The sequence below is a fragment of the Solea senegalensis genome, linkage group LG8 (assembly GCF_019176455.1).
Source record: "Solea senegalensis isolate Sse05_10M linkage group LG8, IFAPA_SoseM_1, whole genome shotgun sequence".
In the NCBI taxonomy this organism is placed as follows: Eukaryota; Metazoa; Chordata; class Actinopteri; order Pleuronectiformes; family Soleidae; genus Solea; species Solea senegalensis.
Genome location: NC_058028.1, coordinates 23971264 through 23985703, shown reverse-complemented (window position 1 = coordinate 23985703; position 14440 = coordinate 23971264). Strand labels below are relative to the sequence as shown.

At 41.2% G+C, this 14440-nt stretch overlaps 1 protein-coding gene across 3 annotated transcripts; it reads right to left on the bottom strand.

Moving 5' to 3' along the window:
* Positions 1-13757, bottom strand: cuedc1b (CUE domain containing 1b). Of its 3 annotated transcripts, XM_044032692.1 has the most exons (13): positions 13510-13757; positions 10582-10676; positions 10407-10474; positions 9062-9755; positions 8241-8368; positions 7855-7981; positions 6568-6829; positions 4029-4094; positions 3751-3831; positions 2207-2300; positions 1979-2037; positions 1711-1780; positions 1-900 (listed from the first exon to the last, which is right to left on the bottom strand). In XM_044032692.1, coding segments are annotated over exons 4-13 (1200 nt in total). In that variant the 5' UTR covers positions 9374-9755; positions 10407-10474; positions 10582-10676; positions 13510-13757; the 3' UTR covers positions 1-899. The 3 variants fall into 3 exon arrangements, with proteins under 3 accessions (XP_043888627.1, XP_043888624.1, XP_043888626.1); XM_044032689.1 differs by lacking the exon at positions 10582-10676; XM_044032691.1 differs by lacking the exons at positions 10407-10474; positions 10582-10676.
* Positions 13758-14440: the final 683 nt, after the last annotated feature.

Sequence of the window (14440 nt, the reverse complement as noted above, 5' to 3'; positions counted from 1 at the left end):
TATATATACACATACATACATACATACACACATACATGACTATATTTCTAGCAACATCACCCAGCCCAAGTCTAAAGCCACTGTGACCTGTTGGGTTCCAGTGGGAAATGTATTCACGTTCTAATGTGAACGGTAGACGACGCACGACTTCCAGTATAAACACCAGCTTCTCTGGATTTATGCGGTTTCTGAAAAGGACACATGCATGTGTTTATGTTGTGTCGTCCGTGTTTCATGAGCCCACGTCACAGCTCATCACAGACACTAAACTGATTCACATCGTTTCCACTTTTAACCGTCAAACCAAACTCAACTGTCCTTTTACATCCGATCACATGGCCACGGACGAGTGGCGACGACGTGAACGGCCGCTGTGTTGTGACACTGACATAAACTCTGACGTTCAGAGACGCAAACACTTTACAAACTGCGTAAGAAAACATGGTTAAAATAATAATAAAAACAATAAAGCGCTACATGGTTTAGTGTATATATATAAAAAGGGGAATGTGTGCACATGCCCAGCCTGAGGGAGGCAGCTCACAAACACAGTCTGCTACTGGACACCGCTGGATCAGTAACAAACGCTCACATGGCAGGATCATGACGATATGCTAGTGTTCCTCTCCGTGAGTTAAACACATACTGGTCAAACTAATGCATTTCTCCTCTACAGCTAAAAGTAAATATCAAAGTACTATAATACAGATAGGACAGTTAAAGACAGTCAGCCCAGTGAAGGGAACCACCCAGGAGGCGGAGGAGGAGGAGGGGCTCAACTCACTGCTGAGCCCGATATTGGCTGGTTTAGATAAAGGTGGAAACAGTTGCAAGGCCACCACCCATGGGTCACGCTGCCTTCACCATGGTAACCCTGATATGGCGCAGCGGGGAAGGGATCTGAAAGGCAGAGGAGAGTCTGGATCAATTATGCTTTCAGGGTCTTTTATTCTCTGAGGGTGTGCGGCTGTACTTGACCTGCGTTTCTGCAGTCGTGTGTCTTCAGTTAGAGGGTGAAAAGAAACATTAGATTTAGGGTGACAAGGAGAAATGCTACGAATTCACTTTCCTCCCACAATATTTGATGACACTTTTTTAACCAATGATGAGGCATCAGTGGCACAGCACTAGTCTGTGCATTTACATGTGACATTAGCCTCCAGTCATTGGTGATAAAGTGCGTGTGTTATATGTTCAGTTTCGGGATCGCGGTGTCAGTGAAATAGCGCCGCTGTATCTCAGCTCCATGTTTGTTTGTTATGTGCTCCCCATAATGTGTCCGGGTGACGGCGTGCTGCACTTCGGACTCCCGCCTAATCCTATCGGCTATTTTATTTAAATGATCGGAATTTGGAATCTGAATCATGATGTTTGCATGTGTGTCTGTGTCTATGTGCTTAAATAAAAAAAAAAGGTTTTAATCATTAGTAAAACAAATTATATAGAGAATCAGAGTTAATATTAAATTACAAGTGCTGATTAGAGTTGAACGATAAAAACATAAAACTAGTGCTGGCCAAAGGTCGTCAGCAGAGGACATAATCTGAGCACGTAAACCACATTTGGAATTAGTTTGAAGCAGCATGTGTTCACATTCCTCCGCTGCATGAACACATTCAGGACATACTGGGACCTGAATTTAATGCAATCTGATTGGGATCGGATGTTAATACCAGGTCTGGTGTGAACAGGGTCATGGTCGTATCTTACCATGATATTGGCTCTTTACGTTGTTCATTCTCTTCCTGAGTGTTTGCTCTCCTCGTCTGACCGCCTTCCTCTGGACACAAACATAAACACATCTCAATGAGTGCATCACCAACGAATACAGACACACAAATATGAGGGAAGCTCAGTGTGTTCAGAGGGAAGATGCACTGCAGGGGTGAGAGACTAATGTGTGTAAGGACTGCAATGTTTCTGACCAGTCAGGAAACACTAAACGCTTTATATCGTGTGGTTGTGATGCACTTCTTACCACAGGGGTTTGCCTCCACATCATCCAGGAGATTGGCTGTAGAGTTGGCTGTGCCCAACCTGGTCAGGAGGTTAGTTAAGTAAACCATGGTCAGAGGAGTAAGGATTTATATCCACAGAGGTCATTCATTTGACAGTTTTCAATAAATCTCTCATCAACAACACACACACGTTCGTGCACAATCACAGGGCGTCGATGAAACAGAAAGAAATCACTAGGAAAGGATACGACTGGTGTTTCAGGAGCATCCTCCTTTTCGTCTTTCTCCTCTTTGTCTTTTCTGAGAACGTCCTGGCAATTTCAAAGAGTTTCTTCCTCGTTGCTAGAGGTGGGGGAAAAAAAGCCATGCAGCATGTTTGTTTCTGCATGAGATTTATTTCCGTACAGGGGGACGTCAGTCTGACCTTGATGTGTCAGTGGGTTATATATCTGCATTAGCTAAGGTCATGTCGAAAGACACCAGAGCTGAAGGATTCTCCTGAGGGAGCATTAACACTCTCCACTTGGTTAAGAGTGACAGAGATTAGTGGCCTGGTGGAAAACTGCATGTCAACTTTGACTTGTGTCAGCAGTATGGTATGTGTGTATGTGTGTGTGTGAGACTGCTTCAAACATGCTACGTTATTTATGGCTGCATCACACCACAGAGTTGATTGGTGCAAAAAGATGAAAATAATACCCACAGTGTTTAAGATGCCTACAGCACTAAGTTACTGTATCAGAGTGTTTTTGCTCCATCCGGCCTACAGAGTTTTACCTGAGCAAATGAGAGTGAAAACGTGAGCAAACTAAATTGCAGAATTGTTATTTAAAGCTACAGCGTCTAACTTCTAAGTTATTAAGGGTCATCACTGAAATGTGGCCACCAATTCTTCATGATGTAATGCCTAGATCTCACACCAGCTGTCATGCAACAAGCATGTATACATCAAACTGGTGAACCTCTTTGTGTGGATGCTGTCTGCAGTTGTCTCACTTCACTACTGCCATGTTGCTGTTGTAAAAAAGAGCATCACTTTCTGTGTGTGGCACATGTAAAATTACAGAGACACTTGTGTGAACTCTTCTGACAACGGATTGAAAGTTACAGATATTTTTTATATATATTTTAAAGTTGTGGATCAAGGTGGAAAACTTTAATAAACCTTGTAAATAGTTTTGCAATCATGTCAATAGTCATTCAATGTGTGTTTAATTTAAACGTAGAGTCTACAGATGAGCCAATCAGATACTCTAATGAGGACGATACTGGTTAGATGCTTCACTAAACATAGGCTGTAAAGGGCCATGTGCACCATTGCCGTCTTACCACCAGGACATGAATGTGAGCTATATATTGTATATAATGGTGTGTGCACATTTAGGTGACCTGCACAATCTTTTAAGGTCATAAGAAATAAATAACAACAACAACAATAATAACAATAATAACAATAATAATAATAAAAACAGCATTTGAATAATTCTGTTTTAACAGTTGTGGTATATTGTTTTTCTTGCTTTTTGAGAATATAATTATGCTACACTTGTGTTTTTGAAGTGGCTGGCTGTGGCAGAATAATCCTCTCAAATGTTTTATTTACAGAAGAAAATATGATATTGGACCGAAATCCGTATTTGTAGATTCTTGGCATTGGTTTTCGTGATAAATGAAAAAAACTGGGTTTCTTTTTTAAACATTTTCCCCACAGCAGATGAAAGACGTGAACATGAACCCAATGTACCATTACAAACTCGACTAATGCAGCTAAAAAGTGAATCACCATACTTACATTTGCCCATGTGTTTGAGTTTGTCTCTGAACAGGGCGTCGTCTGAGATGGCCTCCATAGAAGCTGCAGAGCACTGCTCTCCTGCACACACACACATACACACAACACCACTACCACAATGTACACTCATGAACGTGTTTATGCGTCAAAACACGTCATCAAGTGCAAGAGCACAGGTATTTACAGAGCGACTCCTGTAGCACAGAGAGCCGTGCCGAGTAGAGTTCAGACATTAAAGAGAAGAGCTCAGCAGAAGAAGCCTGATGAGTGATATCTACCTGTGGAACTCTCCATGCTAGATGAATGACTGGACTTTGATTTCTTTGATTCATACTTCAAGCGATCTAAAAACAGAGAGCAGATGTTATGACCACTGATGATGAACAAGATGTGATGAGCTCAGGTATAAAGGTAGAATTCTCCCAAACATCTAAGCCTCCACATCAATTCATCTGAAAGTGGCGGATGAGAAAGAAACCGTTTAAAGCTTTGTCCTGCTGCAGAAGAAAAGCCATAACAAACCTTTGAAATTACTGCCAATCTTGTTTCAGCTCACTTTTCTCAAGCAGGTGCTTAAAAAAAAACTGCCTCTCCTCAAATGTTAGGAGCCTTGCAGTTGCGATGTAAACTCAGTTAGGAATATTTGGTTTATCAACTGAAAACATTTGATCACAAAGAAATGTCCTGAGCTTGGACAGATTTATAAAAATCTGTTCTGAGTTCTGAGTTCAAAGACATTTTTTGCCACTTTCATGTCAGTACCAAGTCCGTTTTTTTCCTATTCAGTTATGATCGTATTTCTGAATGAAGTGAATAATGCCATATACAAGCTAGAACTCAGAGAAGCTCTTTTTTATAACAAACAAAAACAACCTAAAACAATGGAAGCCGATGCTTTGATCGACATGCTCACTCCCAACTCGTCACACACAGACTCGTGGCCAGGACTTTGTTTGTGTTGCTTTTTAAAAACACCGGGTATCCGTGTAGTGTAGGGCTGCAGCAGTGCCACTTTTACAGAACACCATGGCATGCACAACTAAAACTCATTTTAATGAGATAGTTCATACTATTACTTAACCTTTTCAATGCAGGACAATGTGGCATTACTTAACATTCCACTCCCTCTTCCCTACATCACTTCATGAACATGTTGAGGTGGGGGGGTGGAGCACTTATTCATCATTAAATTGTCTAGCGTCAAGAGCAGAGAGGCCTGCCTCTTTATGGAATTCTGGCTCCTGATTGGATAAAGTGTTGTAATTGGATCTCGTTTTCCTAGATTTACAGTCAGAGACTGAGACCACTGAGCAAACACTTAAGACCAGGGAGAGATGTCGGGATGTAGAGCCATTTAATAAAAATACTGACAGTAGCTTTAAGTATGTGAATACTTTCTCCACCACTATTGCAAATAAGCAAGCCACCAGTCTGTGGTTATACAACATTACATGAAGCCAAGGAATTAAGAGCGATTACATCGGCTCCAACTGTGATTAGAAGTCTGGACCGAGCATCTGTATGAGACAACTTGAGAGTGAGACTGTGTTGGATCAAAAGCGGAGAGTTGTAAGACAAATGCAGACATATGGAATCAATTTTGTCCAAGTACACAAAAGTAGAAAAATATTATAAAACCAATATGAAAAGGAAACAGCAACAGCGTCCAAAACCATGAACACTGCTAAACATGTGAAAAACCTGCTTGTTTGAAATAAGAAAATCAAGGTGTCAACGACACGTCCGTAGACTGGACAGAGTCAGTGTGGCTGTTTATATAAGATTCTCAAATTTTAAAAACACTGCATGCCAGCCGTGTTTGCTTCACCTCCCATTCTCCCTGCTGAGTGAAAATAACGTGGCAGAGCAGAGTAATAAAATGGATGTGGTGAGTCACTGCTGTTATGAATGGGTTTTCTTCCTCTCAAAGCCTGATGAGCTTGATTACACCGATCACGATCTGAACTGATACTTTACTGTTGATGTGATCAGCTGTTATGAGTGGTATTATATCTGACCGATAAAAGAAGCAGTATCTTTACATCTTACCACGGACACATTTATGTGTTAATAGCTTTGGGTTGCTGATATCACAGGTTCCGATCATATATATTAAAGTTTTGTCACTTTCACAAAATGAATTCCAAGAAGACATACATTGGACTTAAGCATCAATTACAGAAGTAATGGCACAAAGAAACAATGGCTTCTCTAAAATGGTTGCCCTGTGGAGTTTCCTTGTAAACAGATAACATTCAGTTATTGTGTTGAACATATTTATCTCTACTTATCTCTACTCTACTACTAAAAATGTTTTCACATATTTCATATCCAACATTGTTTACGGTCATATCAATCTTTATAAACATAGTCTGCTGTTCTTGGCTTTAGTTTATCTGCCTTCTTATGCAGAAAGCTCATAATTGAAACTTGACAAATAAAAAAAAACTATTCAAAGATCATTCAACCCCATTCTTGCATCTCTGGTAGCTTCATTTATTCATTGTCGGTCTGTGAATCATGTAAAAAGAATGGAGGATGTCCTGGCCTTGGCCTAGATAACGTCTACACCACAAGCCCCAAAATATTGACTGTTTATCACACATGTAGAGCAGTACTTCTGGTGCTCAAGGACACACTTCCATGGGACAATCAAGACTGGAACACCACAGCATGACAGCATGAAAATAAGGGAAAAAAAGGGAACTCCACAGGGAACCTTCAGCATCAAGAAGTTGTCAATATTTCAATAAAAATGTCAATGACATCACCCTGTATTCAACATTCTCTGTGAGAGGAGTCAAATGTACTTCATACCTCTCTCTAAGGCGATGAGGAACTCGCGGTTGCGCTGCAGCTCCTTCATAAACTCCTCATTCTGGAGGAACAGGGCGATGCGCTCGTCCTCCAGGTACTGCTTCAGTTTCTTGTCTTGCTCCGTGCCTCCTGTTGCCGAGCCAGAACCTCCAGAGGTCCCTGCAGATCCAGATCGAGAACAAGGCTGGCCTGTCCACTGGCTTATGGAGGAGACTGAGGAAGAAGAGGAGGACGAAGGCTGGGAGAGACTGCTCTGAGAGCTCTGTGGGAGGAGGACAGGACAGGTCAGTGGTAATGTAATCAGATCCACGGTTTGATGAGAGATCAGAGCACCAGTTTGGTTTTCTACACAAGTTAAAGTAGCTGTAGGTTTCTGTTAATTTAATATTTTGTTTTGAACCATCACTGCTTACTATATTACTTCATGACTACTTTTCATTCAAGTATTTATTCACATGACTTATTTTAAATAAAATAAGTGTAAATGTAAAATTCTACAGTACGTTACAAAGGTGTGTTCAAATTAAGATAAAAGTCCCTGAGAATATTTCATGACTAGGGCTACAACGGTTGAATCGTTTAATCAAATATTTTGATAATCAATTGATGAGATTAAATGGGTCCTTGATATTCTCTGATATGAATGTTCTCCTCTGCACTCACACGCTAGTTTATTTGCTTTAGTGAGGACCAAGGTCCACTGTTCATCAGCATTTATGTAATATAAGAGTGAGTGATCCAGTATCAAGCTACATTTTCCTCATTTCAAATCAGTGTAACAACACACTGTTTTAGCTGGTTTAGATATAGTCCTGCTCTCCCTCTTTGAATGGTACCTGCATCCTCACAGCAGGAGTCTGCTTCTTCTTTCTGTGCATTTCCGTGTCATATTAAGATACGTTTCTGGTACAAAAACATCTCAGCTAACTAACAGACCAAGGGCAACACTGTGGAAGCAGGTGCAGTTACTCAGAAGTGAATGAGTAAACTGCTGATAAAGCTCGCTGAGGTCTTCATATCGTGACAGAGTTTGAGGAGGACTTATGCCAACTATGGCTCTAGTGCATCACCGAGCCATATTTTCAGAGCAATATCCTGAACAGAATACTGGGAACAAAGAGTTTGTTGCATTTCTTTCCTCCAGAGTTGTAATTTGTTTTCACATGTTCTCAGCCACAATTTTCAAAACATATATAAGAGGATATTAAGTAATAATTAAATAAGCCATAACAGAAGTTTTGTCAACAACTGGATCCATTTAACATCTCGTGTGGTAATATTTCTTACCGTTGTACTGTTTAACTGCTGAGGAAGAATCCGCAGAAAATCATCAGGGAGATTTCCAAGCATGGGAGGATTCCAGTTCCTGTAGCTTCTGACCTGCTGGTGACCAGGAGGTGGCTGGACTTCAAATCTACCCATACGTAAAAGAAAAGATTAGGCACTCCTGATACCCATTAAATATGTCAATGACAAATACATGCACAACTAATATATGAATTTGGTAATGGTCCAAATCAAAGGCAGATGAGTTCAAAACTGCACTCCGCGGCAATAGTGAGGGGAGTGGATGATCTTTATCAAGCCAACAAACCTTCCATCCACTGATTGTGACAAACAGAAACCCAAACAGAAAGCAGCTCTCAATCTCATTCCAAGTCCCTCTTGTTTACCTTGGTGGGGGCGTTGGTGGGGTTTCTGGGTATTTCCTGTCATAAATGTGCATGTCATACGTTGGTGGCGAGTAGACTGGTGGTGGTTCCTCATCTGAACTGTCTGGTTCCAATGTCCGTTCCAGAATCTAGAAACAAAAAACAGCATAAAAACTTTTAAACCTGCTTTCCGATCATGTATTTCACTTTGAATTTAATCAGGAGACCGTTATCTAAGGTTAATAGCAGGTAAATACTATATTGACCGTGCTACATGAAGACTCAACAGTTTCATGATCAACCATGTTAATGTTAACCAATGTTGATACTCATAATTGCATAGTGAGAATTGCTCTGTTGTGCTATTATTTATTCACGTGTAGCAGTGTTTGCTTCATGCTCACTTGCAAGTGTAATCATGCTGTTGTTAATAAAGTTATCAACGTCCACAAAGAGAACCACATCTTTGTCAACTTCAGCTGTGCACCTACCCTGAAGCGGCGAGTCATGCACTTCTGTTTCACACTCTAGCCTGTGTACCGTTCACATCTGTTGCATGCAAGAGTGAACCAAGTGTGTGAGCATGTGTGTGTACCCCTGCTACCTTCACAGACATATTTACTTCAGTGGGAAACGTGCACCATGCATCATGAAGGTTTGTTGAAACACTCAAAAATAAGCCATCACATCTGTTTCCCTACATCTGAAATAACCTCACTGACCTTATTGGTTAACAATGAAACCAAACTGGGTGTTGTTTACATCGTCAATACCGACAGGAATCCAATGCACGCTCTCCTTGATGGGCTGACTACTGTGCTACTACAACCTTTCCCACTGACCTCTGGTGGTATGCTGTCATCTGAATCTGAGCTGTCATCTGAGCCCTGTCCGTCAATGCTCATCTGGAGGAGCTGGTCGATGGTGGCATCCACAGCGCCGTTGTTGGAGCGTAGCACGCACTCGATCACCTCATAGTCCATAGAGGGGAACATGGTCTTGAAGTCCTCCATGGCCTGGTTGAACTCCAGGCGTCGGACCTGACGGTTGGGTCTGCTGTTATTAAGCTGCCCCTGTCCACTCCCTCCTCCGCTGCCACTGCTGCCGTTTCTGGAGCCTCCATTACTGCTGCTGCGCCTGAAGAGGCTAGTCATCCTCAGGACCTGGCTGCCTCACTTGCTGCCAACCTACTCACAGGATGGCTCTAGGTTTCTGTCACCGACACAAGCACTTCAGCCCCTTCAGTTTAACTCGCTTTTCAATTTCTCTCCCGACTCAGTTTGTCATTCTTACACTTAACACAGCAGTCTTCTAATGGAAGTAAAAAAGAAAAAGAAGAAAAAAAGGGGGAGTACTCCCTACCAGTGCTACGTTTGTGTTAGTCAGCGGCGTCAGTCATGACTGACTGTAGTAAAGGGTTTACAGGGACTGACGCAGTAAAGTGGTGACAAATCACACGTCCAAGGTCCTGTCACCAGGTGAAGGTTAGAGTCAAAATCCTCCAAGGAACATGCATAGCTGCATCACAGTCATCGCCTAGAGAGAGACGAAGAGAGAGAGAGAAGGAAAGAGCATTAGCAACACAAACTTTATATAGCTCTTTTATGAGGTTTGTAAAACCTGTTTTAAATGTGCCTGCGGGTAAGTCTGATTGCTTGGGTTGCATTAATCCATTTTAGAGCCTTCTTCAGAGTATCATCCAAACAACTTCACACAAATGACCTGTTAAAGCTGCACTGTCTAACTTTTGGTGCCCGTTTGATATTATTCTGCCTCCATTTGGTTTTTATGAGCACAACTGATGCAGCATTATTTGCATGTCGACTGTTATTTGTCATCTGAAAATGAGCTCCATCAATCAATGCTATTCAATACTACTACCACTACTGAGCGCGTCGAGGTGTATACTGCAGCAGTGCAGGGACAAGGTGTTCGTCCTGTCAAACTGCTGAACAAGCAAAACAATACAAATTCTTAAACCTTTCGTGTTTGGCTGTCCCACTTTACAAGTGCAATGTTGTAGCATTGTGGAAGTATCGCCAGGTGACATGAAATCTAAACACTGATATAATGAGAAGCACAGAGACAGTTGTGTGGAGCAATATGTTAAATCATTTAACAATGTTTCAAGTTGTAAGTTTGATGAATCTGTACATCCCAATATTTGGCACCCTTCTGTTGGTGTACCTGGCACAACAGCATGGGAGGATTCAATAGAGCTCTGGTTCAGATCAGCAATCGTGGACTTGTGACACCTGTGAACACACCAATATACTTTTTTTAGTCTAAAGGGTTTTTTTTACTTTTCTTTTAGTCTTTAATCAAGAGGATGATTTAACACAGTGGGAGAAGGGAGACAGACATGCATCAAAGGACTGAAATGTGGATTCAATTTGCTGCAGGAGGCCTCAGCTGAAGGGGGCACCAGCTCTGTGTGTCAGTGCAGTGGTTTTCATTCTGCTCCAGGAGAAAAAAAACAACTCAGCTTGTTTGTATTTCTTTTTTTTCTACTCAAAATTTTCTTGGGTAGTACAAAGCCCAGGAAGGAGATTATGATGAAAATAGACAGATCATTTCATAATCTGGACCCTAGAGGTGAAATTGACCCATGACTGGATATGCTCAGTGGAACTATCAAAACCCATTTGATCTGCTTGCTGTGTGCAGCTCTTGCAGAAATGAAATATCAAAAGAAGTAAGGCTATAACTGCTTTTGTTAAAATCTGTGCTAAATCACTCTATATTCTGACAGCTATCACTGAACTAGAATGTTTAGACATCTCATTCTTAGGGCTCCAACAGCAAATTAGTTGTTGTTATAGATACACACAATAGAGTAAAGGACAATAAGTTAGGAAAATGACCACTCACAGCACCTTTCAGTGGAATTAATCGGTGCATTAGTCAAATCAGAGCTGTTGATTCCCATTGGAAAGGGGAACTTTGAGAACAAACAGCAGACGGTAATAAGAATGCCATCTATACTATAAATCTCATCTCAGGTCTGTAAAAACTGTTGATTCAGACTACGCAGGAAGTCGCTATACATTTTCTTGACTTCTGTCAACACACTCTCAAATACGAAATACTGAACTAAATTTTGGACAAAAAGATGATAAATAATGCTAAAAAAAAAGCATTGAACTGACGACACCAGACTTAGCACTACACAAAATGAGAGGCTGCTGGTATTAGCGTGTATGTGGCATCAGCCCTGAATGCACAAAAGATACCTTCCCGGCATCATCATATTAATCTGCACCCAAGAAGCAGTCTATATTTAGCACACAATCCAGGACTCTGAGTCCTCAGAGGGCACACATGTTTCTGTGTGGGTGTATCGGTGACAGCTGCTCAATGCCTGTACTTAAAATCCAGCGGTCTTTCCTTTAAACCAGCTCCTGGTACCTGAAGGACTTGACACGTGCACTTGTTTCAGCTCTGACCTACACTGAACTAGATACACACCAGCCTGAGATGCACGGCCAAAGTGGGCAGGAAGGAAGTCAACTCAACAGGTCACATCACCTGTTTCACAATGTATATTCATCTGTAATTGTATTATTCTCATTTGAACAATGACACTGGAAAAGGCAAAGGACAGACAAAAGGAATCATGCAACATTATGGATACCAGCTGCCTTAAAACACCTGTGTAATCTAATTTAAATAAGAATGATTTTTAGACAATGTTCTATTTTTTTCTCCTCTTCATCACCATGAATGTTATCAATGGCAGTGAAGGGAAAACATCGAGCTGGTGACAGCAGCTCATACACAGAGGCCATTGGGTTTTCCTGGATCTGTGTCACAGGTACATAATACAGAGGAAATTATTAAAATGAATGAATTCATCACTGAAAGTCAAGTCGTGGCTCAAAACACTTCTGCGTTGATTTTAAAACCAGTGTTAATTTTTTGGTGAAACTATGGTAAAGGAATTGTTTCTCCTGAGCTCATTTTTGGAAAGAGCTGCAACTGAACAGCACCATGTCATCTTTAAGGGATGGTTGGGCGGTGGAAAATGCAATCAAACTGTGCTCACAATATCCCACTTTGCAACTGTTCTTAAGTAAAGTTAGAAACATAGAATTCACATAATGGCATTTTTCCTGGTGTGTTGTCAATGAGGAACCAATGATGAGTACCAATCAGATACCAGTTCTTGATACCCATAGTTATTTGACATTGACTTATTTGCACACCTATCCATACACCGCTGTATATGCAAGTGTTTTCTTCCAATTTAGGCTCACAGACACATCTGCATGTAGACTAGGAGTTGGGAATCCAAAACTAATTTAACAACTTACTTTGTTGTGTAATTGTTCTACCAACATATTTCTATTCAGTTTTAATATAACTTAATGACGTGTTTGGGTCAATAAGTTACTAAAAAAAAAACTTTTCCAGATTCAGGACAACAAAAACATCTGGCACTTCCGACCCAGAAACCTTGCAGCTATTTAACCTGTAGAACCCTGATTTGTTATTTCAGTAATCTACTATATCTTTAAGGTTACTGTTTCCAAAATAAAATTGTCCTCAGTGTGGTGTGTCCCCTTCTGAAGGTTCGTACAGGAGCCTGGCTCAGAGGCCAGCACCAGTGTGTATTTTAAGGTAGAGAGTATTTTGAGATGAACAGCTGATGAGATGATCCGTTTGACGGCTCATAGCGTCAGCGTGTTGTGTGTGTTAGTGTGCACACACGCTGTCTCAACCCGTCCATTAATCTGAACATGTTATTTATTTGTTTAAGTGAGACATACCTGTCACACACACACACCACAGAAGCTTCGGTGTGCATGTGCTCTTTAAAAGCAACACAGCGCCGCTAACACAGCACGCTAACGGTGCAGCTCAGCCGTTAGCCAGCTAACTGCTCTCAAATCTTGCTTCAATAAACCTGATTTAACACTCGAATCTTTATACTTCCCATTTTGAAGAAACCACAGTGCTGACGCTGTGCTTCAATCGTTAATATCTGTAGCGGCCTTATGTCAAACTAGGTTTAGCAGCGGCGTGTGTTAGCAGCTCCAGCTACCGTGAAGTAATCGCAACTAGGATTGACAAACACATACACTAGGCCCCAGTCACTGATTCACACTGACGAATATTAACCATATTCAACAATATGTAAACACAAAGTGTACCTAACTGCTGCAGGTTTGTGTAAAATGAAGCGCTAAACTAGGCTAAATGTAATGACACCCAGCAGTTAAAAAAAACTGTTGTTGTCAAACATGTCTGTTCAGACTGAATTAAGAGTATCAAAGCTGACGTTACTCACGGACAGCGGCACAGAGAGGACTTGCAGCGTGTTTAAGTGTCGAATGGAAGCAGCGTAGAGCAGGAGGACGAAGGTTCCGCTGATTGAAGCATCGTAACGAGATCCAGAAGGATACGATCCGTCCGTCCGTCCCTCCCTCCCTCATTCACTCCATTCTCTCACTCAGCAGCAACACACAGGCCATTAAAATCAGCTCGCGAGCGGAAGTGCCATGTTCTCCACTGCACACGGTCAACTTCAACATAAAACAAACGTGACAGAATATGTGCCTTGTGCATCATGTGTCTTGAATAAAGCCGGTCTTAGTGAACCTTTCTTTTTACAGCGGCCGTTACAAACACATGTGTTACGTTAACTAGGCATCCACATCAATTTAGTTTGAGAAGGTCAGGGTCATGCATGGTGATGGAAGCACAATATAACTTTCACGCAACACTGTATATAGTATGAGATGCAAAACAGTTCAAAAACATTGTTTGTAGGAGCCTTGTCTCATTTTTATTTGTGAGTTTCCCCTCAACCACTAGGGGGCTGTATTTCCTTACATGAGGCTGGCTGACACTGACCCTGGGTTGTGCTGGGTTATTTGTAATAGGTTATCAAGGTCCCGTCTCTGGAATCAACTACCTGACTATCTGAAAAATTGTATTATTTAACATAATTTAAAAAGGCTCTCAAAAGGTACCTTGTCAGTCAAACTATGTACCATCAAACTTAATAAGTCTTAGCTTAATCTTACATTAATCATTCATGTATGTTTTTTCTTTCTTTTTCCTCCCTCCTTATATTTACTGTATAATCACTTAGTCTTCTACTTATTCTTGTTATCATTTAATTGTTTTTGGGGGGTTTTTGATTGCAACAAATGTGGTCTTTGATGTATATCTTCATGGGAGAGAATTTCATATAAGTCCTCACAGGTTTCATACCT

Bases quoted from the DNA above. Each gene is read 5' to 3' on its own strand.
- cuedc1b (XM_044032692.1), bottom strand. From the start codon at position 9,373: ATGACTAGCCTCTTCAGGCGCAGCAGCAGTAATGGAGGCTCCAGAAAC. The intron at 8,369-9,061 runs GTCAGTGGGAAA...TTTTGTTTCTAG, and splicing joins ATGACAGCATACCACCAGAG to ATTCTGGAACGGACATTGGA. The intron at 4,095-6,567 runs GTATGAAGTACA...CTCTGTTTTTAG, and splicing joins CCTCATCGCCTTAGAGAGAG to ATCGCTTGAAGTATGAATCA.